The sequence below is a fragment of the Rhineura floridana genome, chromosome 1 (assembly GCF_030035675.1).
Source record: "Rhineura floridana isolate rRhiFlo1 chromosome 1, rRhiFlo1.hap2, whole genome shotgun sequence".
NCBI lineage: Eukaryota > Metazoa > Chordata > Lepidosauria > Squamata > Rhineuridae > Rhineura > Rhineura floridana.
In genome coordinates, this window is record NC_084480.1 from 233,867,133 (window position 1) to 233,893,153 (window position 26,021).

The window sequence follows — 26,021 nt, forward strand, 5'->3', positions numbered from 1 at the left end:
AAGACTTCCATTTTCTGAAGGAAGACTTTTTGCCTCTAAGAGCTTCCTTGACTTTGCTCGTTAACCATGCTGGCATCTTCTTGGCCCCGGCGGTACCTTTTCTGATCTGCGGTATGCACTCCAGTTGAGCTTCTAATATAGTGTTTTTAAACAACTTCCAAGCATTTTCGAGTGATGTGACCCTCTGGACTTTGTTTTTCAGCTTTCTTTTTACCAATCCCCTCATTTTTGTGAAGTTTCCTCTTTTGAAGTCAAATGTGACCGTGTTGGATTTTCTTGGCAATTGGCCAGTTACATGTATGTTTAATTTAATAGCACTGTGGTCACTGCTCCCAATTGGTTCAACAACACTTACATCTCGCACCAGGTCCCGGTCCCCACTGAGGATTAAGTCCAGGGTTGCCGTCCCTCTGGTCGGTTCCATGACCAACTGATCTAGGGAATAGTCATTTAGAATATCTAGAAACTTTGCTTCTTTGTCATGACTGGAACACATATGCGGCCAGTCTATGTCCAGGTAGTTGAAGTCACCCATTACTACCACATTTCCTAGTTTGGATGCTTCCTCAATTTCATATCTCATCTCAAGGTCTCCCTGAGCATTTTGATCAGGGGGACGATAGATCGTTCCCAGTATTAAGTCCCTCCTGGGGCACGGTATCACCACCCACAACGATTCTGTGGAGGAGTCTGCCTCATTTGGGGTTTCAAGCTTGCTGGATTCAATGCCTTCTTTCACGTATAGAGCGACTCCGCCACCAATACGTCCTTCCCTGTCCTTCCGATATAGTTTATATCCAGGGATAACCGTATCCCACTGTTTTTTTTCCATTCCACCAGGTCTCCATTATGCTCACTATATCAATGCTCTCCTCTAAGACCAAGCACTCCAGTTCTCCCATCTTGGTTCGGAGGCTCCTAGCATTAGCGTACAGGCACTTGTAAGCAGTGTCTCTCTTCAAGTGTCTTTGGCACTTGTGGTTAGGCCTGTGGTAATTTTGCCCTTCTGAATTGATATCCTGTGCCCCTGCTCTCACAATGCCTACTTCTAGGCCTACCCCTTTTAAAATTTCATCATTTCTTTGGTTTTTATCCCAGGGGGGAGGTTTATTCCGAACCGGACCTTTCTCAGCTCCTGTCGTGTTTCCCCCCTCAGTCAGTTTAAAAGCTGCTCTGCTACCTTTTTAATTTTAAGTGCCAGCAGTCTGGTTCCATTCTGGTTCAAGTGGAGCCCGTCCCTTTTATACAGGCCCGGCTTGTCCCAAAATGTTCCCCAGTGCCTAACAAATCCAAACCCTTCCACCCGACACCATCGTCTCATCCACACATTGAGACTGCGAAGCTGGGCCTGTCTGGCTGGTCCTGCGCGTGGAACCGGTAGCATTTCAGAGAAAGCCACCTTGGAGGTCCTGGCTTTCAGCATCCTACCTAGCAACCTAAATTTTGCTTCCAGAACCTCACGGCTGCATTTCCCCATGTCGTTGGTGCCAACGTGCACCACGACCACTGACTCCTTCCCAGCACTGTCTACCAAACTATCTAAACGACGGGCGATATCCACAACCTTCGCACCAGGCAGGCAAAACACCTTGCGGTCTACACGCCCATCACACACCCCACTGTCTATGTTCCTAATGATCGAATCACCCACTACAAGGATCCCTCCACCCCCTGGAGATATATCCTCGGCATGAGAGGATAGCTGCTCATCCCCCAAGGAATGGGTCCCTTCTAAGGGATCATTTCCCTCTTCCTCAGCTGGATGCTCTCCTTCCCCGAGACCATCGTTCTCCATGATAGCAGGAGAGCTATCATCGTTGGAGTGGGACACAGCTATAATGTCCCTGAAGGCCTCCTCCACACACCTCTCTGCCTCTCTCAGCTTTTCCAGGTCTGCCACCTTGGCCTCAAGGAAATGAAGTCGTTCCCGGAGAGCCAGGAGCTCATTGCACCGAGAGCACACCCACTACTTCTGTCCAACTGGCAGATAGTCGTACATGCTGCAGGCGGTGCAAAACACTGGAAAGCCCCCACACCCCTGTTGGCTTCTTACCTGCATAGTTTTGTTTAAGGTTTATTACGTCAATGGGTTGGAGACTGCGGTTTAGTTGAGGTCAGGGAACAGACGGGCAGAGTGGGGGGCCCTGACCTCCTCGGCCTGCTGCCGAAGTTGCTCTGCTGCTTAACTCGCCTTGACGCTTGGTCAGCTGGGGCTCCCTCTAGCTCGTGGAGCAATTCTTGGATCCTATAGCTGCATATTTTATTATATTGCTTTATTGTATGATATTGCATTGCTTTATTGTATTGTGAATGACACTGATATTATTTGTAATTAAAGGTGGTATATAAATGAGATAAATAAATAAGATGTGGGAATAATCATGAAGATGAGTTTCGATACAGAGCACTTGTTTTGTGGAAGTTTGCAGTAGAACATGATGTGGCTATAGGAGAATGGGTTTCAAATTTTTGCTTGGCTGTGAAAATCAGTAGCCTTTGGCAAGTGGCATCCCACCCTGCCCTATTTTACAGGGCTACAATGAGCACAAATGCAAGATAAGAGCTATAAAGCCCTTAAATAAGACTTCTGGACTTGGCCAGACCTATGAAATAAAAGATAAAGGATAGGAATGTGATTCAAATTAAGACCCACATTGATGGGCTTTTCTTTTTTAAAATAAATAGTTTTGACCACACTATGATGGTACTACAGCTGTGTATTGAGCAGTTAATCTCTTCATTGCTCCAGTGAAAATGTGTTTTCACACTATGACATATTCAGCAGACTTCATCTGGGGAGTTAAATACCTGCTAATAAGTGCAAAATATATGAAACTTAGTAGATCTGCCTGCCTTGAGGTACAATAAAAATCAAAATAAAATGAATGTTTTATGTGGTTATGCCTCACACAGTCCACGATTGCTGGAGGCCAAAGGAAAAAAAATGAAGTTTTTTGAAACGTTAAACATTTTAGCATTTAAATGACTTTAAGAGAATATTAATTTCTAATCACTCCAACTGCTCCTGAACAATAATTTTTAACCTCTGCATGAATAAATGCCATTTTAGCAGCTCTGCATGAGTCATAGCACTGCCTGCAAAACCAGCTGGTGCTGAATTCCAGTGCAAGAACAGTTGGATTTGAATGAGAACTACTTTACAATGGATACTGAAGGAGGAGGGGGGGGAACCCAACAACTTCAAGGCAGGAAATAGTGTCTGGTTTAATTACAAGGAAGGCTAATATTCAGGATTGTTTATTAGTCTTACTGATAATTATCACTTCCAGGCTGCAGAATTGAAAATCTACCATTGCTACAATCACATAGCAGATCCTCATTAAGCCACATGTTATGTTACGTTACGCTATATTAGTTTACTTCTATGCCGCCCTTTGGCCAAAAATGCCATCAAGGCGGCTCACAAAAAATAAACACAAATACACACTGGAAAAGAACAATACAGTTTATAAAATTTTAAATAACAAAATATTAACATTGTTAAAAAAGCAATAGCAACATCTTTCAATAACAATACAATAACAATCAGCACTTCCCTAATGTTTTGACGATGTCTACTAGTTCTTACATCAATGTGTTGACATTAAAGCGTGATGCCACTGGGGTGTCCTGCTGGTACTGCACCTGCCAGTCTTGGTGCAGGAAAGGAACTGGAGCAACCCCACCTTTTTGCCAACATAGACAGTGTCCATTGCAAAATAGTACTTCAGTTTGGTCATGGGGATGAAGCTACCGATTTTCCGGCCCACAATCATATTTAAGAATACATGATTGAGCACTCCATAGTTGCCACAGATTAACCAAATTGTATAACATCTTTCCCACAAAATCAGAAACTCTTAATTTTCCTGAACCAACCTAAGGAGATTCCAAATAACTCCTGTCTATTTTCCTGTAGGTTTTCCTTCTCCATTGTAAGCTAATAAATCTGAAGGTACTGTATTACTTTGCATAGAGGGACCCTGCAGGAATCCAATCAGAAAATGGGGGAGGGAAGATTTATTGTCTGCTTGTCCTCAGAAGGGGATAAGCCCCTGCTCCTACAGTTGGATTGGGCCCTTCCAGGGATTTCCCTTCAAATAAGCCAGTGGAGCTCCCCCTGCTGTGGACCAGCAGAGAAGACCCCCCCCCCCCAAACTGGGCCTCAAGAATAGTGAGATTTTTCCCCCTAAATGGTCCTCAATAGAAAACACACACCCCTCTTCTGCCTTCATATGGGGCCCTGAAGTCATTTACTTTTCCTTTTTGTAATTGTTTATTCATAACATTGCATGTTTTAGTATATACTTGGCTGCAGAGGTGCACTTGTAAATTTCGTAGTAATGTGAATTCCAAAGGGTGACTGAGTTTCAGATTGCATATTGTTTGGAAAGTGCAACTTATGTAGGTTTGCCTTTAAATGAAAACTGAATCGAATCCCCCAGGAAAGTGTGTACAGAATTGCAGCCAAATTTGGACAATATAGCTCTACAACATTGCATAGCAAATATTATTCTCCAGCTTCATTGACAACTTTTAGGTGGTTAACCCTTTTTATTCTGCCAAGCTTTTGATTTATTCTTGTTTGTCTGGTTCATTTTAATGCTTTCTTGCCCCCCCCAGCTATTTTAACATTGTGAATTGTATTTGGCCCGTTTCGTGGCTGAAAGGCAGTATGTAAGCATCCCTCCCTAGGACACTTTCTAGGGAGTCATAGTGGAGCCTCCACTGATGCATCAGATCAAGGGGGGGAAGGGGGGAAAGGAAAGGGTTTTCATTTATCAAGAATGTTCCTATGTCTAAGTATAGCACAGGAAAACCTTGTGATTTTCAAAAAGTTACATATGTCTGAGGGGGGGAAAAGAGTTGTCTCTGTGCACAAAATGATCGTTATGACTATGTTAAACAGTTATTATAAAAGCAATTACTATTGTGTCTCTGTGATGTTAAATGGGGGAAAAATAAATTACACTGCAATTGCCATATAATTCTCAGAGGTACTAAAGATTTTCCTCACTTAGGGTAAGGAATTATGTACAGTATAAAAATAATGACACCCAGCATGGTGATTTTCATGTTTTTTATAAGCTACAATGATTTTTTTAGATCTTTACTTTGAAAAAAAGTTGAAAACAACATCACTCCGCAGCTGATAGGCTAGAATGCAATATATTTTATATGTGCAGGCTGCCTTATGCCTAAAGGCTTCTAACAACAGTGATAAATGGATCAGGAAGATACAGCCTGTCTATAGGCAAAATGAAGTAACAAACTGAAGAGGTAGAATGATGGACTGTACCACTTCAGGCTGCTGATGGGTTGTTTATTTTTTAAAATGTCTGTGCATATAAAAAGCTCCTCAAATGTAGCAAAGTAGCTCATCAGGGAGAATGCTGTGCTTGTTTACTACATGCAGGGAGCATTTAACATAGGAGAACATTTAAATTGTGACTTATTTGTATGAAGAGGTGCAGGCCAGAATTTTACCGCTTCAGTCTGTCACTATATACTGCATATTATGTAGAGCAGCCCTTAGGCTTAAAAATCAAAATGACACCAACAGGTCACTATTGCCCCCTTTTTACAAATGAAGCATAGAGGTTGAATAGTATTAAATTGGCAAAGTCTTCCTCGTGAGTGATGGGATAAACATCTAGATCTTTAAATGGATAATGGAGGGGTGCATTGTGAAACACTTCTCTTTTGAAATGGAAGAATCACACAATTCATGCATCTCACACAGGAGTACCTGAATAAAGCATCTATGTCAACTGTTTTGAGAGTGGTGGAGTAGGAGGTACAGATGTGCTCATCTACAATAGAAATGGAATCTTTGGTGTGGGCAGAAGTATGGAAAGGAGCAGTAGAAATTCCAAGGGTTGGGGAGGCATCAAATGAACATCAATATGTAGCTTCAGAGAAGCAAATGTCTTTTAACACACATTTATTTGATGTTAACTCTGGTCCTAAAGCTGTAATCCAATCAACTGCAATGCACTGCTTCACTAGAAAGGCATTCTCCTGCCCCCCCTTAATATGTACCTGAAATATCCCAAGCTATAGCTGACGTGGTATAAAGAGAGGCTCAAAAACTACAGAGCCATTTTATGTTACTGAACGGCTGTCAAATGTTTTCTCCCACCTCTTTCTCAAAAATTGTTTTTTGCTAGCAGATTTGCACCTGAACTATAAGGCCGTTAGGCTTTCTTACAAGATGCTGCAGGTGGCCACCTATTATTTATTTAGTTAGTTTATACTAGTGTTGCCAGGTCAAAAGCATCTCAAACCCTGAGATTTTCAGGTGGGCCCTAGTGATGTCATTAAGCATGAACATTAAGCATCAGCCATAGTTGCTTGGAGTATACCACTCAAACAAACAAAAAATCTGATTGCAAATTAAGATAGACATCTTAGCTAAATGAGGGTGTTTGGATGCCCCTGAATGGCTGCAATTCTAAACACACTTACTAAGGGACTAACTCAACAGGACTTACTTCTGAGTAGATATGGTTAGGATTGTGCTGTTGGAAAGTCTTGACTAGGGATTGTCTGCTACAACGTCCATATCCAAGCAAGGTTGGCAACCCCCTGCCTGGAATACCCTACCTGCCTTTTAATATGGCTGCTCCAAACTTCTTTACAGACTTGATTCTTCACTGCGCAGAGAGGTTTGAGAAATGAGTAAGGGTGCTTTCACACTGCACTTTATTCTGTTATACTGACTATTTCTTACCTGGTAATTTGCGCATTATATTTGAGCTTTCACACGACATACCGGGTAGCTCTGGAATTCTGGTGGAATGTAGTGCAAGTATAGCGCTAATGTCCACAATAAATGATACTAGAAATAATTTGTTAGCAAGGCTGGGAACCCAGAAGATCATGGGAGTTTTTTGCTAGCTGCTGCCGCTCACGTGACAGGCATCCCAGCATGCGGTGCATTCCCGCCCTTCAGTTGCGCAGGGTTTTTCTTTTTGCCTGACGAACATTGTACCGGTATTCTGGCACTGGCGCAGATAGCAGCAGCATTTCCCACCACACCATCTTGATACAACTAAAACAATTTAAAAAGTCAGATCCTAAAGGGAGAGGGCTTGCATGGTGACAGGACAAGATCTTAGACCTCCTACACAGTGGGGAACAGTGTGCATGGTTGAGGGACGAAAACAAGCTATGTGAAAGACAGTTGCGCGAAATTCCGCTATATCGGCTGAAAAAGTACTGTTCCTTATCGCAAGACGTACTGCAGTGTGAAAGGGATTTTAGAAATTGGGACAGAAGCACTACCTTTTTAATCCATTAAACTATTAGCCCCATGTGTGAAAGCTGCCTAAGAGTTAAAAAGATTCTCTACTCTTTGGATTGCTATAAACTCACTTTGACTGCCAATCCAATTCCAGTGAGTAATAATTGACAGAGAGAAAACATACATGGTTTGGTCTACCTTCACAGACAGTAGGTTGGGAACAACAGCAATTGAAGCCACACTTCCCAGTATGTGAATTTTCTTTTACCACTATTGGGCAAGAAACAAACGATCATGTAAATAACAAGGTGCACCATCAGTAGGCTTAAGGGGGTTGAGCTGACCACACAGAACCATTGTTGTTGCTTCTATAGATGTAAGAGAGTAAGGTCAGAGGTAAATGAAATGCAAAGAAAAAAAGAAAAAGACAGTGATGATTTCCTAAATGCAATACCATACCAACTACAACAAAATTCCTATCAGTAAGCAGAAAACTGAGCATGTCAGAACAACTCAGGATTCCTAACCAAAACAAACAAAAATAATCCTGGCAGCCAATCAGCGAAGATCACAGAAATCCCCACGCAGCACAACTTGACCCAGGGGCTGCAGTTAGTGCAGAATGCTGCGGCACAATTGCTGACATGAGTGAGACCCTATCAGCACATAATACTTCTGCTCTGAAATCTGCACTGGTTGCCGATTTGCTACCAGGCCAAGTTCAAGGTGTGCTTTCCATGTTATGGGTTCCACGTAGTACTTGTTCTGCTCTTGTAAGAAATTGATCCTTTAATGTGGCACCACCTACAGTTTGGAACTCCCTGCCCATTTATTTATTTGTTTTATTTATTATTTGATTTATATCCCGCCCTTCCTCCTAGCAGGCACAAACATTAGGCAGGCACTTCATTGTACTCATTTTGGCACCTGCTAGAAACATTTTTGTTTAGGCAAGCCTACCCAGGCATGTAGAAGCTATTATGTTTTTTATGTTTTTAACTCATAGTTGGTTTTATTATACAGCCATGAGAGTGGCTGTATACTATAGCCAGTGTGGATTTTTCACATTCTGCAATGTTAAATTGAAAATACCCTCCATGCCATTCTGATGCTTCCCATAAGCTCATTTCAAAACAAGACCTTACAAATCTTATAGTCCTTAACTCAGAAACGCTTGCTTAACAAGACCTCTAAATTTTCATGGTGATACACAAAACAGTCAGAGAGAATCAAGAGCTCAAACTCTAAAAAAGGGGGGGGAAATGGAACCTTTTTGGACTTCTTTCTCTCAGAGTTCTCATAATCTGTTGAAATTCATTAAAATCAGCCATTTTCACAGAGTTCCTGGAATCCTAATACTGACATTGCCCCATACTCTGACCTTCATCTTTTGCTGTTTAAAAGTTAAAAAAAATGCCTGGCTGATTTTTAATTAATTTAAGAAATTTTCTCTTCAACTCAATGATAGTGTTGGGCATGCTCAGTTAGACAGATAAAGAGTAGTGAGCATCCAATTTGATGTGTAGAAAAAGGGGGTCAAAGACCAGAATGCTGAAGTATTTTATAAAAAACTGGTTCTATTGCGAGATTTTTTTTTTCAAAGAAGCCCAAACTGGTTTTATTGCAGAATATTTTTCAAAGAAGCCCAACGCATTTCAGTCTGTAATCACAGGCCTTCATCAGGGGCTATAATATATTAAAACAGTGGGGACAAATGTCATTTCATAACTATACACTGCATAGGCATGTATTTACATGTTTTTTTAAAAAAATTAAACACAATCTTCTAAAAAGTTTGTTTGAAACAATTTTTCTTAAAACAACAACAAAAATCCATACTTACATAATGAACTTTTACAATGGTTAACCAAACAATTTTGGTCCTGTATTGCACTGATAACAATCCTCTTATACAATGCTAAGAGGGATCGCCTGTACATATGTATCTGCATGCACGAAAAAAATACCACCAATCCCATGTTTAGGAGGAGATAAATTAATTGACCTTTTCTTAATGGAAATACTAGCCTCGACCCCTCGTTAAGGAGGGGATAAATTATTTGACCTTTTTCTTGATGGAAACATTAGCACCTGGATAGAGGTGTCTCCTTAAGGGGCTGGTGTAAATTCTGAAAGTTTTATATTAAGGGAAGAAGTTCAAAATCTTTATTTAAGCCACTAGGTGTCATCGTTTTTAACTCCAGTATCCAGAATAATTCCCTCCTCAATAAAAGCTCTTCACTTTCTCCATATATTTTTTCTAAGGTCCAAAATTTCAAATCCGTTATGGAATGTGAGCACTGGTTAAAATGTCCAACTAGAGGGGCCCCTGTTCTGTTGTTCCTTAGGTTACTTAAATGTTCCCCTATACGTTTTTTGATCATCCTAGATGTCTGTCCCACATACATTTTTGAGCAGCTACACTGTATGACATAAACAACCCTTGCAGTATTGCAAGTGGAGAAGTGGCGCAGCGTATATTTTTTGTTGTTGACCGAGTTGATAAATTCTGTTGTTTTTCGAGTATATTTACAAAAGATGCATCATCCACATGGATAGTGTCCTTTTGGTGGGTTGGTGCCTGGAAGGACATTTATGTTGGAATGCGGGTTACCTCTGAAATCACTCTTGACTAAGATGTCTTTTAGATTTTTAGTCCTTTTATAGGAGATCAAAGGTGGCTCTTGGCAGCCGGGGACGTGTTGTACTATGTGCCAGTATTTTTTTATACTACTTTGTAATCTATTGGTGATGTGTTCGAATGTTAAATTACAATTTATCCGGACAGATGTTTTTTGTGTCACCTTCTGCAAAAGGTCGCCACGTTCTCTGCGAGCAGCTTTCTTAAAGTTGTTTCAACTATCGAGGATGGATATCCTCTCTTTAGTAATTGATTTTTCAGAGTCAGAGATTATGTCAAAAAATCTGTTTCTAAGGATCAATTTTGTCAAATTCTTAAAAATTGCCCGTGAGGTAAATTTTGTCTGAGGGATTTTGGATGGGAGCTATCATATTTAACACAGGTATTCTTGTCCGTGGGTTTTTTATATATTGTTGTGCGTAAGTGATTTCCTTCTTTCTTAATTAGTAGATCCAAAAAGTTAATCTTATCCGTACTGTATTGGAAATCAAATTGAATGTGCACATTTTTGTTATTAACCCATTCAAAAAAGCTTTTCAAAATGTCAGACGGACCCCTCCAGATGCAAAAGACGCCATCTATGTACCTCCACCATCCCATCAGGTGTGTGAAGAAAATCCCAGGTGTCACGTTAATATCTTTTTCAAAGGACTCCATAAATAGATTCGCTATTTCAGAAGCCATGGGACATCCCATGGCAACTCCCTTAATCTGCCAATAATATAGGTGGTCGAATCTGAAGTAGTTCTGGCACATCACTATATCAGCCAAATCACAAAGAAAATGTGTGGGAGGGTGGGCAACAGTACGTCTATCTAAAGTAGTACGGATGATTTCAAGGGCCTGCTCTTGAGGTATGCTCGTATATAGAGACCTGACATCCATGGTGACCAGGATGTCTGTGGGTTCTATACACATGGAGTGTATAGAACCCTCCCACACATCTTCTTTGTGATTTGGCTGATATAGTGATGTGCCAGAACTACTTCAAAATGTGTGGGAGGGTTCTATACACTCCAGGTCAAATAATTTATCTCCTCCTAAACATGGGATTGGTGGTATTTTTTTCGTGCATGCAGATATATATGTACAGGCGATCCCTCTTAGCATTGTATAAGAGGATTGTTATCAGTGCAATACAGGACCAAAATTGTTCGGTTAACCATTGTAAAAGTTCATTATGTAAGTATGGATTTTGGTTCTTGTTTTAAGAAAAATTGTTTCAAACAGACTTTTTAAGAAAATTGTGTTTAATTTTTTTAAAAAAACATGTAAATACATGCCTATACAGTGTATAGTTATGAAATGACATTTGTCCCCACTGTTTTAATATATTATAGCCCCTGATGAAGGCCTGTGATTACAGGCTGAAATGTGTTGGGCTTCTTTGAAAAATATTCTGTAATAAAACCAGTTTGGGCTTTTTTGAAAAAAAAATCTCGCAATAAAACCAGTTTTTTATAAAATACTTCAGCATTCTGGTCTTTGACCCCCTTTTTCTACACATGCTCAGTTAGAACCAACTGTCACAGCTGTTGAGCTTGCCTAATCAGGGGGCCACACCCACACCAGACTTTGATTTCACTTGAGACAATGATGGCTTCCCCCAAAGAATCCTGGTAAGTGTAGTTTGTGAAGGGTGTGGAGAGGAGACTCCTATTCCACTGACAGACCTCCAGTGGCCAGACTGGTTTAACAATCAGCCACTCTGACTGAAGGTCTGTGAGGGGAACAGAGCGTCGCCTAACAACTCTCAGCACCCTTCACTAACTACACTTCCCAGGATTCTTTGAGAGAAGCCATGACCGTCCAAAGTGAAATAAAGGCCTGTGTGGATATGGCCAGGGACTGCTTTGGTTTCAATTTGGGGAGGAGGCTACATGTGCCTGCTGTAGAATAAAAAGGTGGGGAAAACTCTGAAAAGCAATGATACTGTTTACAATGTTTTACTTTTGGAAAGGGGCTTCCCCTCTGTCCAGTGCCCACCCACCCAAAATCCTCCCCTCCCCTCCCTCCCCCTCCCCTGGGTCAGTGTTGGACTATGACCTGGAAGACCAGGGTCCAAATCCCCACACAGCCATAAAGCTCCCTGGGTGACCTTGGGCCAGTCACTGCCTCTCAGCCTCAAAGGAAGGCAATGGTAAAACCACCTCTGAATACAGTTTACCATGAAACTTTATTAATAGGGTCACCATAAGTTGTGATCGACTTAAAAGCAGTCCATTTCCATTTTCAAACATGATTACACAGAAATAAATCCCACTGAACTAAATAAGTATGCAAATGATCAAACCTGCCTTCCCTTCTCCTCCCTCCAATTCCTTCCCCCTTCCAATCCCCTCCTATGGAATGATCTTCTTGAGGAGGTGCACCTGGTGCCAACACTGTTATCTTTTCGGTGCCAGGTCAAGACTTCCCTCTTCTCCCAGGCATTTTAGCATGTGTTTTTAAATTGCTTTTTTGAAAAATGTGTTTTTAAAATTGTATATTTGTTTTTAATGTTTTTAACTGTTGCAAACTGCTCAGAGAGCTTCGGCTATGGGGCGGTATACAAAAGCAATAAATAAATAAATAGCAAAATTCTAGGTGTGCTCGATTATTTTAATTGACTGTGCCCACCTTGCCTTAAATGAAGTGGTTTAAACATAGCAGGCTGAAAACATGCACCCTCTTTTTTCCAACAGCTATAGCTGCCCAATTTCCCTGCTTTTTAAAGTTTGATAGAAATATCTGTTGGCTATAGGTACATTCTTAAACGGCAAGGTTTTTTTGCCTATTAATGAATTATTTTGAATGTTCTAAATATGTCTTTGTTTTTTCCAATAATGTTATTGTTTTAATTCCATCTATTAACCGATTTGGGATTTTTTACAAGAAAGTGGGATATGTGTTGTAAATAAAATACATAAATAAATTTTGTAGTCACTGTGACCCTTGGGTCTCCTTCCTCTTTTAGGCACAAAGGGATTTGCCTTATACCGAGTCAGGCCATTTGATACCATCTAGATCAGTACTGATGACATGGACTAGCATTGGCTCTTCCGGATTCCAGGCAACAATCTTTTCCAGAGATTGAATTTTAGACTTTTGCATGTAAAGCAAACCACTGAGCTACAGCAATGTTTAAAAAAGTACCTTTTAAAATTGTTCTTTTCAATTCACTAATGAATGCACAACATACATAAGGAGGACCTTACATCAGTGGATCATGCTCTGGTAACCTCACGTTTGGACTACTGCAATGCGCTCTACGTAGGGCTACCTTTGAAGACGGTTCGGAAGCTACAGCTAGTGCAAAATACGGCGGCCAGACTGCTAACAAGAACTAAGCAGTCTGAGCATATAACACCTGTTCTGGCTCGCTTGCACTGGCTTCCAATATGCTACCGGGCCAGATTCAAAGTGTTGGTTTTAACCTATAAAGCCTTATACGGCGCGGGACCACGATACCTGCAGGAACGCCTCTCCCGTTACAAACCGGCTCGTACACTACGGTCTACTACGAAGGCCCTCCTCCGGGTCCCGACCCATAGGGAGGCCCGGAGGGTAGTAACAAGATCTAGGGCCTTCTCAGTGGTGGCCCCCGAATTGTGAAATAGTCTCCCCGAGGAAGTACGCCTGGTGCCGACACTATTATCCTTTCGGCGCCAGGTTAAAACCTTTCTCTTCTCTGAGGCATTTTAATTTAAGTTATTTATGTAAATGCTGTAATTTCTATTTTAGATGGTGTATTTTTATATTTGTTATACTGACTTTGTAATTTTATTATTGTATATGTTGCTATGTTTGCCGCCCAGAGAGCTGTTTGCAAGTCGGGCGGGATATAAGCTGAATAAATAAATAAATAATACATACCCAGGGCAGATCTACACCGTGCATTTAAAGCACATTCAACACACATTTGAAGCACATGAATCCCACCACAGAATCATGGGAACTGTAGCTTGTTAAGGGTGGTGGGAACTATAACTGTGAGGGGAAAACTATACTTCCCACGATTCTTTTGGGGAAGTCATGTGCTTTAAATGTGAGTTGGATGTGCTTAAACATATTGTGTTGCAGATCTGCGTTACTTCATAAACTTTGCCTGCATATAGATCATGTTAATTAAAGTTTAAAATAGAAATAAGCTATAAAGCTTACTGGGTGACCATGGGCTACTCACCATCTCTCAGCCTAATCTGCCCCTCAGGGTGAAAACAACAGGGGGGACCATGACCACCCCAAGAAAGGCACACTTAAAATAATAATTTACAACCATAGTATGACATCAGATACATATCAAGACACAGTATGAAGAAATATTTATATAAGCATGAATGTCAAAGATGTGTATTATTTACACAACCTGTAAAGATTTATAGTGCAATCCTATGTATGTTTACTCAGAAGCACGTCCCAGTACATTCAATGGGGCTTACTCAAACAAGGAACCATGCACAGGACTACAATTCAGTGATAAGGAACTTCACTCACCCAGTCCAAAATTCAGAATCATGCCACTTTAAGCTGTTCTACAACTGTTTTATACTCGTTTTATGGTTATTTGATTTTAAATGGCTTTATTTCTTGTCATGAGCTGCCTTGGTTTCCAATACTACCTCACAGGGTTGTTGGAAATATTCCATACACAAACACATTGGAGATGTGAAAATACGTCCACCTCATATAATAGTTTATTGTCAAAACCAGTTGGCCATTGCACAACATTTTTTTAAAAAAATGTATTAGTTTCCTGCCAAATAAATGCAGTGTCACCTAAGTAAGCCCTGCCTAACTGCTTTTTTTAAAAAAAGGATTGGATGGGGAGATAAAGATTTATGACACATTCCCTTTCTATGTTCACTTAAAAGTCCCATTAATTTTCAGCACAATCCTAACCATGTCTACTCAAAAGTAAGTCCTACTGAATTAAATGGGGTTAACTCCAAAGTATGTTGAATTAGCATTGCAGCTTTATTCCCAGAAAAACCTATTAGGACAAATAAACTGCCCTCTTCAACAGTCCAGTAAAATTTAAACTTGGTGGACTCTTTAATTAGAAAAGTATAACACTGCAGCATGTACACTTTTTAAAACTTCTGTTCAAAAATTTGAAAGATAAAATGTGTATGTCATTTTTGCAAGTAATTAAAAAACCCTGCATGCACACTTTTATTATAATTATAACTACAATTGTTTACAGTGTATGCCCACCAAGATCCTGCTGTGATCTTCTGTTGTAGTGCAATCCTATGCATGTTTACTCAGAAGCAAGTCCCAGTCCTGTACAGAGAAAGTACTCTTTATGCTGTGGAAAGCTATATATTTACTGAATCCCTGATGTGAGACAAGCAGGAAAAGGAAACTGTTCTCAGAACTTGAAAAGGGGTTTAGGTGTTGTCTGGGGGTCAACAAATCTTGTCAATCACAACCTTGACTTCACTTACTGTGTAAAAACCTGAAAGAGCATGGATTAGACCAGCCAGTACTAACAGAATTTTGCAGGAGTGTGGCGGCTGACATTTTGGTTTACATCTTTTGAACCAGACCTCTAGAAACTTATTTTTTAAAAAACATCAAAGGTAAGATTCTGGAGATTAAGAAGACTCACCCAGAGAGGAGCCCCAAAAACTAGAGCCTCTGGGTGAAAACCAGAGACCTTGCATCTCTAGTTTATACCCCACCTTTTCTCCATAAAGGAGCTCAATGTGGCAAACAACAAGCGATAAAACAAATAAAATATTGTTTAAAATATCTTTTAAACAAAACATCTTTAAAACAAATCTTAAAAGCAACTTTAAAAAGCTTAAAAACACTTCCAATCTTAAAAACAGAAGAAGACTGGTATAAAGGTCTCTGTCTGCCTGTCTAATATTTTAGGTGGCAGGGAAGAAACCCTTACAAATTCTTCATCCAAGGCCCCAAAATTTCAGTTCTTCTCTTTTGGCATTAAAAAAAAGTGAAAAAAAAAACTGGACAAATCTCCAGTGGTAGTCATACTCAGAGGAGGCCCAATTCAAACAAATTAAGTCAATGATCTTAGTGGGTCTACTCTGAGTATGACTTAGTTGGATATCATCCATTATAATTTCCTGGAACCAGAACACATTCTTAAAATGCTAAACCCCTGAAGGGAGCTTACATTAACAAGAAGTAAGGCGGCTTGTTTGTATGTTCTTGCTGTAACAAATTGTTGTTGTTGTTATTATTATTATTTGATTTATATCCCACCCTTCCTCCCAGTAGGAGCCCAAATTGTTTCACTGCCAGACACAGTGCAATTTGTTACTGCAATGATATAAACACACTTTGCCACTTGATAAGGTAAATCACCCCATCCAGGCCGAACATTTTAAGAATTTTCAGATAAGGATCTAGTCATTGGAAGTCTGGCTTTGATGCCCTGTGAATGGGCCTGTGAACGTGAGTGGATTTTCAGAACAGTCTGAGCTGCTTTCCCAATGTTAGGAGCCAATTTTACTCCAGGATTATAAGCATAAAACCGGATTCCCTGAAATCTTATTAAGCCAAGTACTCAGAATCATTTTCAACCATCTTCATTTTTGGAAGCAAAACTGCCCTCGGTTTGCTCCACTTCTCATGGGAGAACTTTATTTTCCACAAAAAAATAAACTGTTGATTAAGATGTGTTTCAACAGATGCTTAGTATTTTTGGCCACCTGAGCCTAAATGGGCATCCCCCCCCCAATTCTCTTTTCTATAGCTACTGCTTCTTCTAAATCTGCTTTCAAACAACTCAGATTTGTTTCAGGATTGGGGCCAAAGACAGAACATTCCTGGCTGGACTTTGTGGACTTTGTGAAGCAAATACAAAGCAACTGATGTCATGCAGATGGCCTCATTCACCTGAACTTCTTCCAGGGAGAATTTGGCGACTCGTATACAAATGGCCTGGATTTTATTACTTGTGCAATCACCAACTCCATCTGTGGAGCTCCTGTGTTGGGTTTAATGAGCTGGCTAAATGAACCCAAGTTCCAAATATATTGCTATAAGACCTGATTAAGTTTGGACTTTTGACACCTGCCAGATCAGCCAAGAATGCAAAATAATATATGAAATTGATAAATAATACACATTTTGATCCATGAAGTTTATTTTAGATAGGTCTTATGGTAGGGATCTTTATTAATAAAGAAGTCCTAATTCATGGCATTTATATTAGGAAGATATAAATATGAGTCAAAGAAAGAGAGGGTTGAATCTAGGGATGGAAGGATCTGGCAATTTTGGTTCTCTCATTTTTTCCAATCTTATATTCTGTTCCCTAGGTTTCTGCAGCAATTTGCATTTTTTAAGAAAAAGTCCTCATAAAAAGTCTTCAACATTTTAGTGCAAATTTCTCCTAACAAACACATTTTTGTATGCAGTTTTTACTAACACAGATTTTTGCAAGCAATTTCTCCTAATGTAATACATTTTTGTATCACTAATATATTCATTTATACACACTTTCCCCTATTATATGCATTTTTGTAAACACTGTTTGATTGGGGCACTGCATCATAACATTTGGGTAAGTGTGGATTTTGAAGGATGGCTATGTTTTGGTTCTCATGTTGTTTCAGAAAATGCATTCAATTGGCTTTAAATGCAAACTAAATTGAATCCAACTAAGGCATTCTCAGAGCAGAAATCAATGGATGTGACTAACTTAACTCCATTGATTTCAAGTATGACGTAGGTAGATACAACCCAGAAAGGCCTTGTCAGGGAAGTAAACATTATTAATATCTGGAAATTGAGCTGAACCATGGTTGAAATAAATAGGACAGTGCTTGTAAATCAAAGATTGCAAAACTATTTTCTTAATATAATATGCCAAATATCTGGAAATTTTAGCTAATACTTTGCTAAACTTATGAAGGATTTATTTTGAGTTTTGCTATGAAAATAGAAAGCTTACTAAATACTCAAAAATGCAATCTAACACAGTGTTAAGAGGGCTTAAGCCCACTGCTTTCAAATGAATTTAAGTATGCTTAACTTTCTGGTGGTCCAGGTAGCTAACCAAGACTTGCTCAAAATCAGTGTGATTTAGGACTAAACTAGATGAGATGACAGTCGTGCAAACTGCAATTGTGTTATTGGTATTTTAAGAAGTCAATTGCTTGTGCAAGGGGACCAATACAGATTGGGAAGGGAAAGGGTTAATAACCTCCTGCCACCCATGCCACAGTCCTGACTAAATCAGGCACCACAGAACTACAATTTACTTCATAAAATAGCAAGAAAAATGCAACTGCTACTTGTGTGATTGTCATCTAGTCTAGTTTGACCCAGAGCTTGGAATAGTTACTTTTTTGAACTACAACTCCCATCAGCCCAATCCAGTGGACATGCTGGCTGGGGCTGATGGGAGTTGTAGTTCAAAAAAGTAACTTTTCCAAGCTCTGGTTTGACCCTTATTTCTATGTAAACATGAATGGGATTGGACTCCAAGATGTCTTTCTGAACATTGCTCTAATGTAGGCAAGAGCTGCCTAGAGAATGACAGAATCATTTGGAAATAGTTGTGGTATATAGTATGTTTTTTGTCTAATAATTTATATTTTGCTCTGAGGTGATCTGGAACTCCCAGTATTTCTGAAAAAAGAATCTGGTTTAAAATGTCTTTTTCTGTGAGTACTGTCTGAGTATTTGTAACACAGAAACTTTAGTATGTAAACTATGGAGACTGTTTTTGCAGTTTTAACCGTCTAAAAGATCGTCTGGAAATCTGTTTTTCATATGCTATCTCTTGTCATGGGTAATGTCACTCTCTGCATAAAACACTGTCTTTTGAATCTTGTAATTTTGCTGGGAAATCTGCCTGTCTGTTCCCAAGACACCTGAACCACAGGAGGCCTGGGCTGGAAACTAGAACCCATCGATGAAGAATCTGACAAGCCCTGCCAAATGCAAGGGCAATTAATGGATCTGTATTTTGCACTAGCAGTTACTGTATCTGGTTCCTACTAGGTTCATATCCTGCCACATAGACATTTCTCAGTAGATGGTCAGTTTTCAACAGGCAGAAATAAAATGAAATCCAAGTAAACATCTGGACATATCATAGTTACAATGTTTGTTACTAAATTATTTTACACTTTTACCTGCTCACCCAAACTGTTGTGCTGTTGAAAACAAAGTTATGTGAAATATATGTGTAAATGCACATATTTATATTAATGAAATTACATACGTTCCACATGCTCTATGCATTTTCATATTAATAAATAATTTTAGATAGAACTACATTTCCTAGTTTGTTATAATCTAATTATATACTGGCTTTCAATAAACCTTAGGACACTTCACTCTGTGGCCATTATCCTTTACAAATCCAGTTTTCCACTTGCACTTTCCGCTTATAACTTGTACCTGATTAAAGTGATCTCACTTTTTCCAGCATTGTTTTTCATGCTCCTTGTAAAAGCTTAGGACGGTATTCAACTAATGTGTCCCAAGAGCACAAGAATTTCCACTTATGCAATGAGGCTTTCACCCCTCTCCTTCCAAAATCTGTCCAGAGGATTAAGGGAACCCTAGAACAGATTTAGGGGTGCATGGAGGGGGGGAGGAGGAAGTCCCACTCTGCAAGCGGAAATTCTTATGTTGATGGGATTGTAACTTAGCACTGCTTTGGTTACAACCCTTTGCTTTGGCACTGTGTATCTGAACTTTAAAAGTCAAAATAAATGCACCCATGTGGGTGAGAATACAAAATACCTCTTTTACAGGAATAGTAACAATTCCTTCTTTCTAAAAAAGCTGCTGGCAAATTCAGTCTAATTACATAGTGGCCTGGTTGCATGTCATTGTAGTTAAAATAAACTATGGTTTAATATGAATAAACAGTGTGCTGGTGGTTGAGAGTGCTTCCTTCCCTGTTCCTGCTGCATTGTCAGAAAACAAGGTATGGCCTGGCTAATTGTGTCATCTGAATCCAGGCTTGTGGTTTCTCTCCAAACAAACCATGAGCAGGAGCCATTGGAGAAAAACAAACCATGTGCCCATGTTTAGGTGAATGGACTGTTTTCTGGCAGTGGCAGCAGAGGAATGAAGGACCTGTGATTTCAGCAGCATGCACCAGTGCACCACTCATACACATTAAACCATGGGTAAATGTTGACTGCAAACCAGTGTATTTACTACAGACATAGTAACAGAGCATATACACATGGCAATAATTATAAAAAATCTACTTCAGAGAAATTCGAGGTTCTGGCAATTCTTGCCTGATCATTATTTCTCAGAAGGTGCCAGGTCTGTGCCAAGTTCTAACTGCCATAAGCACTCAAAGAAGGTACTGAACAATGATTTAAAAATGCTCTCATAGTTCAGAGTGTTTTCACATATATACTTAAGAGAACAGAACACATTGTAGGTGTTTTTCTTTCACTCTCCAAGGACATTTTTATGTGTCACCTGATGCTTCTAATCTGAGCTAGTGATTATGAGGATGGTACACAGATTTTATGATTGTACTTGTGCCTGCAAGTTCATTCCAGATGAAAGGGTGTGATTATGTAACAACCATAAATTCTGGCCTGCAAATGGGTGTGTTTATAATCAAGAGCATGAGGACCTTCTGGACAGCTAGAAGTAATGTGGCCTTCAGCTTTAATAAATCCATACATCTTTGCATCCTAAAGTTGTCAGCTAGGCTGTATGGCTGCTGCTCTTATCTTTTACTGCCGGTATTGAACTAAATAAATGTGCTTTAATATGGCTGACATGAGAGAAATTAATTACTATAAATATTTGAAGATGTCTGATGCAGCTTCATCTACTGAAGCTATATCTTGACTTGGATATAGGGTTGCCAGGTTCAATCCCTGAGACTGATCCTGTATCTTTAGGAGAAGAGAAAGTCAGCCAAGTGCAGGTGTACTTGCAACACTGTAATGGGAAAAACCACAAGGTGGAATTCTCCCTCCCCCCTGCACAACTTTTAAAGATACAAAAGACATCTTGGTTGCCAGGCCTGGCCTCCAAGAGGTCTTTTGTATCTTTAAAAGTTGTGCAGCGGGAAGGGAGAATTCCACCTTGTGGAATTACAATGTTGCAAGAACACCTGCACTTGGCTGACTTTCTCTTCTCCTAAAGATACAGGATCAGTCTCAGGGATTGTACCTAGCTACTTGGATAGTACCTGGATGTGAAAACCCTCAAACGCATTTTCTGTGCTGGCACTCACTCTCTGGAATAGTCTTCCCTCACAAATAGGGCATGCAGCAACATTAATGCAATTTTAATACATGTTGAAAATATTTCTGTTCACCATAGCTTTTCCTGGGCATTGACATTTGCTGTTGTAGAACCTTTAAGGTGTGGGTTTTTTACCACTTGATTGTTATTTATTGTATTTGATGATTTTGATTATATTTTTGGTTTTTGTATTATATTTCATAATTTGTTGTGCATTGCTTTGAGATGGCAACGTAACAAGCAGTATATAAATATTTTTATTAAAAATAATAATAGAAACACTTACTGCCCCCCTTAACAACTTGAAGGGAATAAAAGACAAACACATAAATACAAGTAGGAGAATTATTTTTGCTCTGAAGAAAAATGATTAACTTCCAGTGAACAAACACCAGAGACGTACCTAGCAATGTCAGAACACAAGCCAGTATTGCGATGAGTGCCCCCGTGCTAAGTCCTGCCGGCAAGATGTAGGCCTCTGCATTGCATGTTTGAGCGATGCCATCTGCATCACAGTCACACACACGGATAGTGAGTGTATTGGTGCTGCTCAGTGAAGGAGAGCCACTGTCCACAATGAACACTGGCAAATAGTAAACTGACTGCTCCTGCCTCCGAAATCCATTTCTTCTGGTTAGAATAGATGCCGTGTTGTCTAGACCAAGGAAAAGGCAAGAGTGAAACAAACAAGATTTCTTACAGAAATATTTGGATGTGCCATTTTAAATATATACTATTTTATTAACATCTTTATTTTAGCCATAGTGATGTAAACATGCCTGCAGTCTGCAGAAGTTAAGGCTGCAAAAAACAAGCCGTGGGGAGGGCTGAAGTTTAGCCCACTTCAAGTCCTTTGTAAACTGTTAATACGTAGCTCTTCTTTAACCCTGCTCCATCTCTAGGGTTGCCAGGTTCAATCCCTGAGACTGATCCTGTAGTGCAGGTGTTCTTGCAACACTGTAATTCCACAAGGTGGAATTCTCCCTTCCCGCTGCACAACTTTTAAAGATACAAAAGACCTCTTGGAGGCTGGGCCTGGCAACCAAGGTCTTCTGTATCTTTAAACATTGTGCAGGGGGGAGGGAGAATTCCACCTTGTGGTTTTTTCCATTACAGTGTTGCAAGAACACCTACTCTTGGCTGACTTTCTCTTCTCCTAAAGATACAGGATCAGTCTCAGGCCAAGAACCTGGCAACCCTCCATGGTCCATGTCTTGTATCCTAATTCCCTAGCCAAGCTGAAGCAAGCCTTCCATGACAGGCCTTGCAAATGCAAGGTGTAATCTTAATATAGGGACCCAAGAAAATACATCAGGAAAGATTAAAAGCTCATGCTTCACTTCTTGTGTCTATCATCATTGGCTGAGTACAGATGTCTACCCTGGCCTAAGATCCTTTGCATGTGGAAACAGAAGGTAGATATGCTCTGACTCATTAGGCCCATAAAGTAAAATATCAGATGGCTGCTTCATTCAGAAGCTTATATATTGTTCAAACTTTCCCCTCATTTTTTGAAAAGTATAACAACACAGTTTTGGCTTCCATGGGAGGACCATAGCTCAGTGGTAGAGCACCTGCTTTGGAAGCAGAAGGTCCCAGGTTCAGTCCCCGGGATCTCCAGACAGATATGGGAGAGATTCCCATCTGAAACCTCAGCAGTCAGTGCAGACATTACAGAGCTATATGGGCCAATGGCCTGACTAGGTAAAAGGCAGCTTTCTATGTTCCTATGTATCTGTATCCATATGGATACCTGAGTTTGTGTGTGGAAAACCTGTTCATCCAAATATGAGAATAATTATTTTGCTCAGTTAAGAATCTGAATTAAGCAACTGCTAATGTAAAGAGGCAGTGTGGCATAGTGGTTAGAGTGCTGGACTACGACCTGGGAGACCAGGCTTAGAATCCCCACATAGCCATGAAGCTCACTGGGTGACCTTGGGCCAGTCGCTGCCTCTCAGCCTCAGAGGAAGACAGTGGTAAGCCACCTCTGAATACCGCTTACCATGAAAGCCCTGTTCATAGGGTCGCCATAAGTCGGAATCAACTTGAAGGCAGTTCTTTTCCATTTTCAATCTAAACAAAATGTGCAGCCTCTCAGAAGATGATACCAAGACACTAGTGTCAAGTCAAGGTCTCTTTAAAGTACTTTAAATTTATTGTGTCCCTAAAAGGTTTGGCACTTCATAGTTTAAATTGTGCAGAAATCCAATGCATAAGAATGGAACAGACCAAATTACACAAGTAAGAATCTGCATACAACCGCATATTGCATATGCAAGCAGAAAAGAACTACCGTATGCACACACACGTTTTCTGTGCTGTCACTAAAGTGTGTGCGCGTACAATAGTTCTTTTGTGCTTGCAGGTAAGGCAAAAGCTGAACATCGTTTTATTCTTATCTGCTGGTATTGAAGCCAAAAAGTCTTTAAAACACAACTTTGTGCAGCAGAGCTTTCTATTTGCTCTAACTAATTTGGGAATGATAAGGTTCTTTCTGTACTTGCATAGAAACACAGAAACCTGCCTTATACTAAGAAAGGCCATTGGTCCATCTAGCTCAACATTGCCTCTACAGATCTTAGGGACTGAAGATTGAACCTTCTGTATGAAAAATGTGTATTTTTAATATTGAGCTACAACACTTTCCCTAGGCTTCTTGCTATTCCCCAAGACCTATAGCATGAGATTTATATCCGAGGACACTAACAGAGATGGGTTCACATCACATCAGATGGAAAAGATGATAATTGTGCTTTTCTTCAGAGGTTTATGGTTTAAATCATTAGATTATTCCTTAAAATGGCTGTTAAGGAATAACAATAAATTGTTATAATAAATATGCAACAATTCAGACAATATCGGTTTTCAAAAATATAACATTGGCACTAAGAAAGTCCAGATTAAAACTCAGAGGACAAATCTATGTCATCAGGGGAACATCCACATTGAACAAGGCCCTGTTAACATCTTTCAAGGAGTAAAGTAGATGAAATTGCATTATAAAGTACATATTCTGAAGAGAATCCTGGTTTATTAACCACACACACGAACCTCAATATATATTCATTAATAGGCAAAAAAATCCGTTACAGGTTAAGAACATATTTCTATTAAACTTTAAAACGCAGGGAAATTGGGCAGCTGTAGTGAATGCACCAAGGGAGCAGGAGACCTGACCTCCTCTCTGAGATATTGTACTGCCCTATAAATGTGTCAAAATGCAAACACAATTTGGGTTGGCCTTTCACAGTCCAATCCACTTGCTGTGTAGCTTGGAAGAATTTGGTAACATGTGCCTCTGAGCATATGGTGAGCGGTGGCAACACCTGCAATCAGCCCAAATAATAGAAACAAGACATGTGCTGTGCTGATCTTGTTTTAGCAGGGCGGAAGCAACAATATTAAGAAAGTTGATATAGTTCAGATGGTCACTTTAAATATGTTTGATTTACTTTGAAATTTCAGTGAAGTTTCCTATACTAAATAATTTTCTTTTGCTTCTGTTTCTGTGAAGATGTGAAGTACAGCTTTCCATAATTTACACTTAAAAAACCTCCAAAAACAATTGTGGAATAATGGCATTGACTATTCTGCAGAATAGTCTCCAGTGGACATCAGGAGTGTCTTAGTTTGCACAAGGTAAAACAGTGGGAGATGAAACATATTGTAGCAAAATTCTAGGTGTGCTCTATGTTTTTAATTGATCATGCCCACCTTTCCTTAAGTAGAGTGGTTTAAGCACAGCAGGCTGAACACATGCATCTTGGGCAGGCCAAGTTTGTTTATTCCAACAGCCACATTCATTGCTTAAGTAGCTATGTATGCAATTAGTCTAATTTTACATCAAAGCTGCAGCTGCAGATCCAACTATTAAAGCACCCAAAATAGAAACAGAATATATCCTCCAGTTTGAAACACAAAGGGCTGTCTTCACCATAATATGACATTTACAAATAAAAAGGATTTGAAAAGTTTGATAGAAATATCTGTTGGCTATAGGTATGTTCTTAAACTGCAAGGTTTGTTGCCTATTAGTGAATTTCTCTGCTTTTTAATCCGGGAGGTAAAACAAATGGGATCCTGTACAAGTTTGCTCAGAATGGATCGATCATTTGCATGCTTACTGAGTTCACTGAGATTTACTCCCACGCAATCATGCTTAGGAAAGGTGAAACTGACCACAGGGGCAGAGGATAAGGGGGAGGGAAGTCTGGAATGGAGAGGGAAAGAGGGGATGGGGGAAGGGGGGGAATAGGGGGAGGAGAGGGAGGGAGGGGAGGGGAGGAGGGGAGGAGAGGAGAGAAAAGGGAGGGGAAAAGGGTGGAGGCAGAGGTGGAGGAGAGGGAGGAGAGAGGGAGGAGAGAGGGAGAGGAAGGAAAACTGGAAGGCAGGTTTGATCATGTGCATGCTTACTGAATTCAATGGGATTTACTCATGTGCATTCATGCTTAGGATATGTGAAACTGACAGGGAGGAGGAGAAGGGGGAAGGGAGGAAGAGTAGGGGTAGGGGTAGGGAGGAAGGGGTAAGGGGAAGGGGTAGGGAGGGGGCGAAATTGGGTGGGTGTGCACTGGGCAGAGGGAAAGCCCCTTTCCTTTCAAAAAGGAAAACACTGTTAACAGTATCATTATTTCTTTTTTATTCTACAGCAGACACCTGTAGTCTCACATTCAAATTTAAACCAAAGCCGTTCCTGGCCACATCCACACCAGACAGTTACTCCACTTTAAACAGTCATGGATTCCCCCAAATAATCCTGGGAAGTGTAGTCTGTGAAGGGTGCTGAGAGTTGTTAGGAGATGCCCTATCATTTATTTATTGATTTATTAGATTTATTTCCCATCATTTCTCCCAGTAGGAGGGGCAACAATCACCAGAAGAAGGACTGACTGTGAAACTGCTCTGGCCACTGGAGCTGTCAGGGGAATAGGAGTC

General features: G+C 40.1%; 1 protein-coding gene across 2 annotated transcripts in view; it reads right to left on the bottom strand.

Annotated features, from left to right (window-relative positions):
• The window catches only part of LOC133369415 (cadherin-7), a 183,217-nt gene that overhangs the window by 9,462 nt on the left and 147,734 nt on the right, over positions 1-26,021 (bottom strand). For both annotated transcript variants that reach the window (XM_061594705.1, XM_061594714.1), the window contains one exon: positions 21,487-21,738. In XM_061594705.1, coding sequence (XP_061450689.1) covers positions 21,487-21,738 — 252 coding nt within the window. The remainder of the gene's footprint in view (positions 1-21,486; positions 21,739-26,021) is intronic.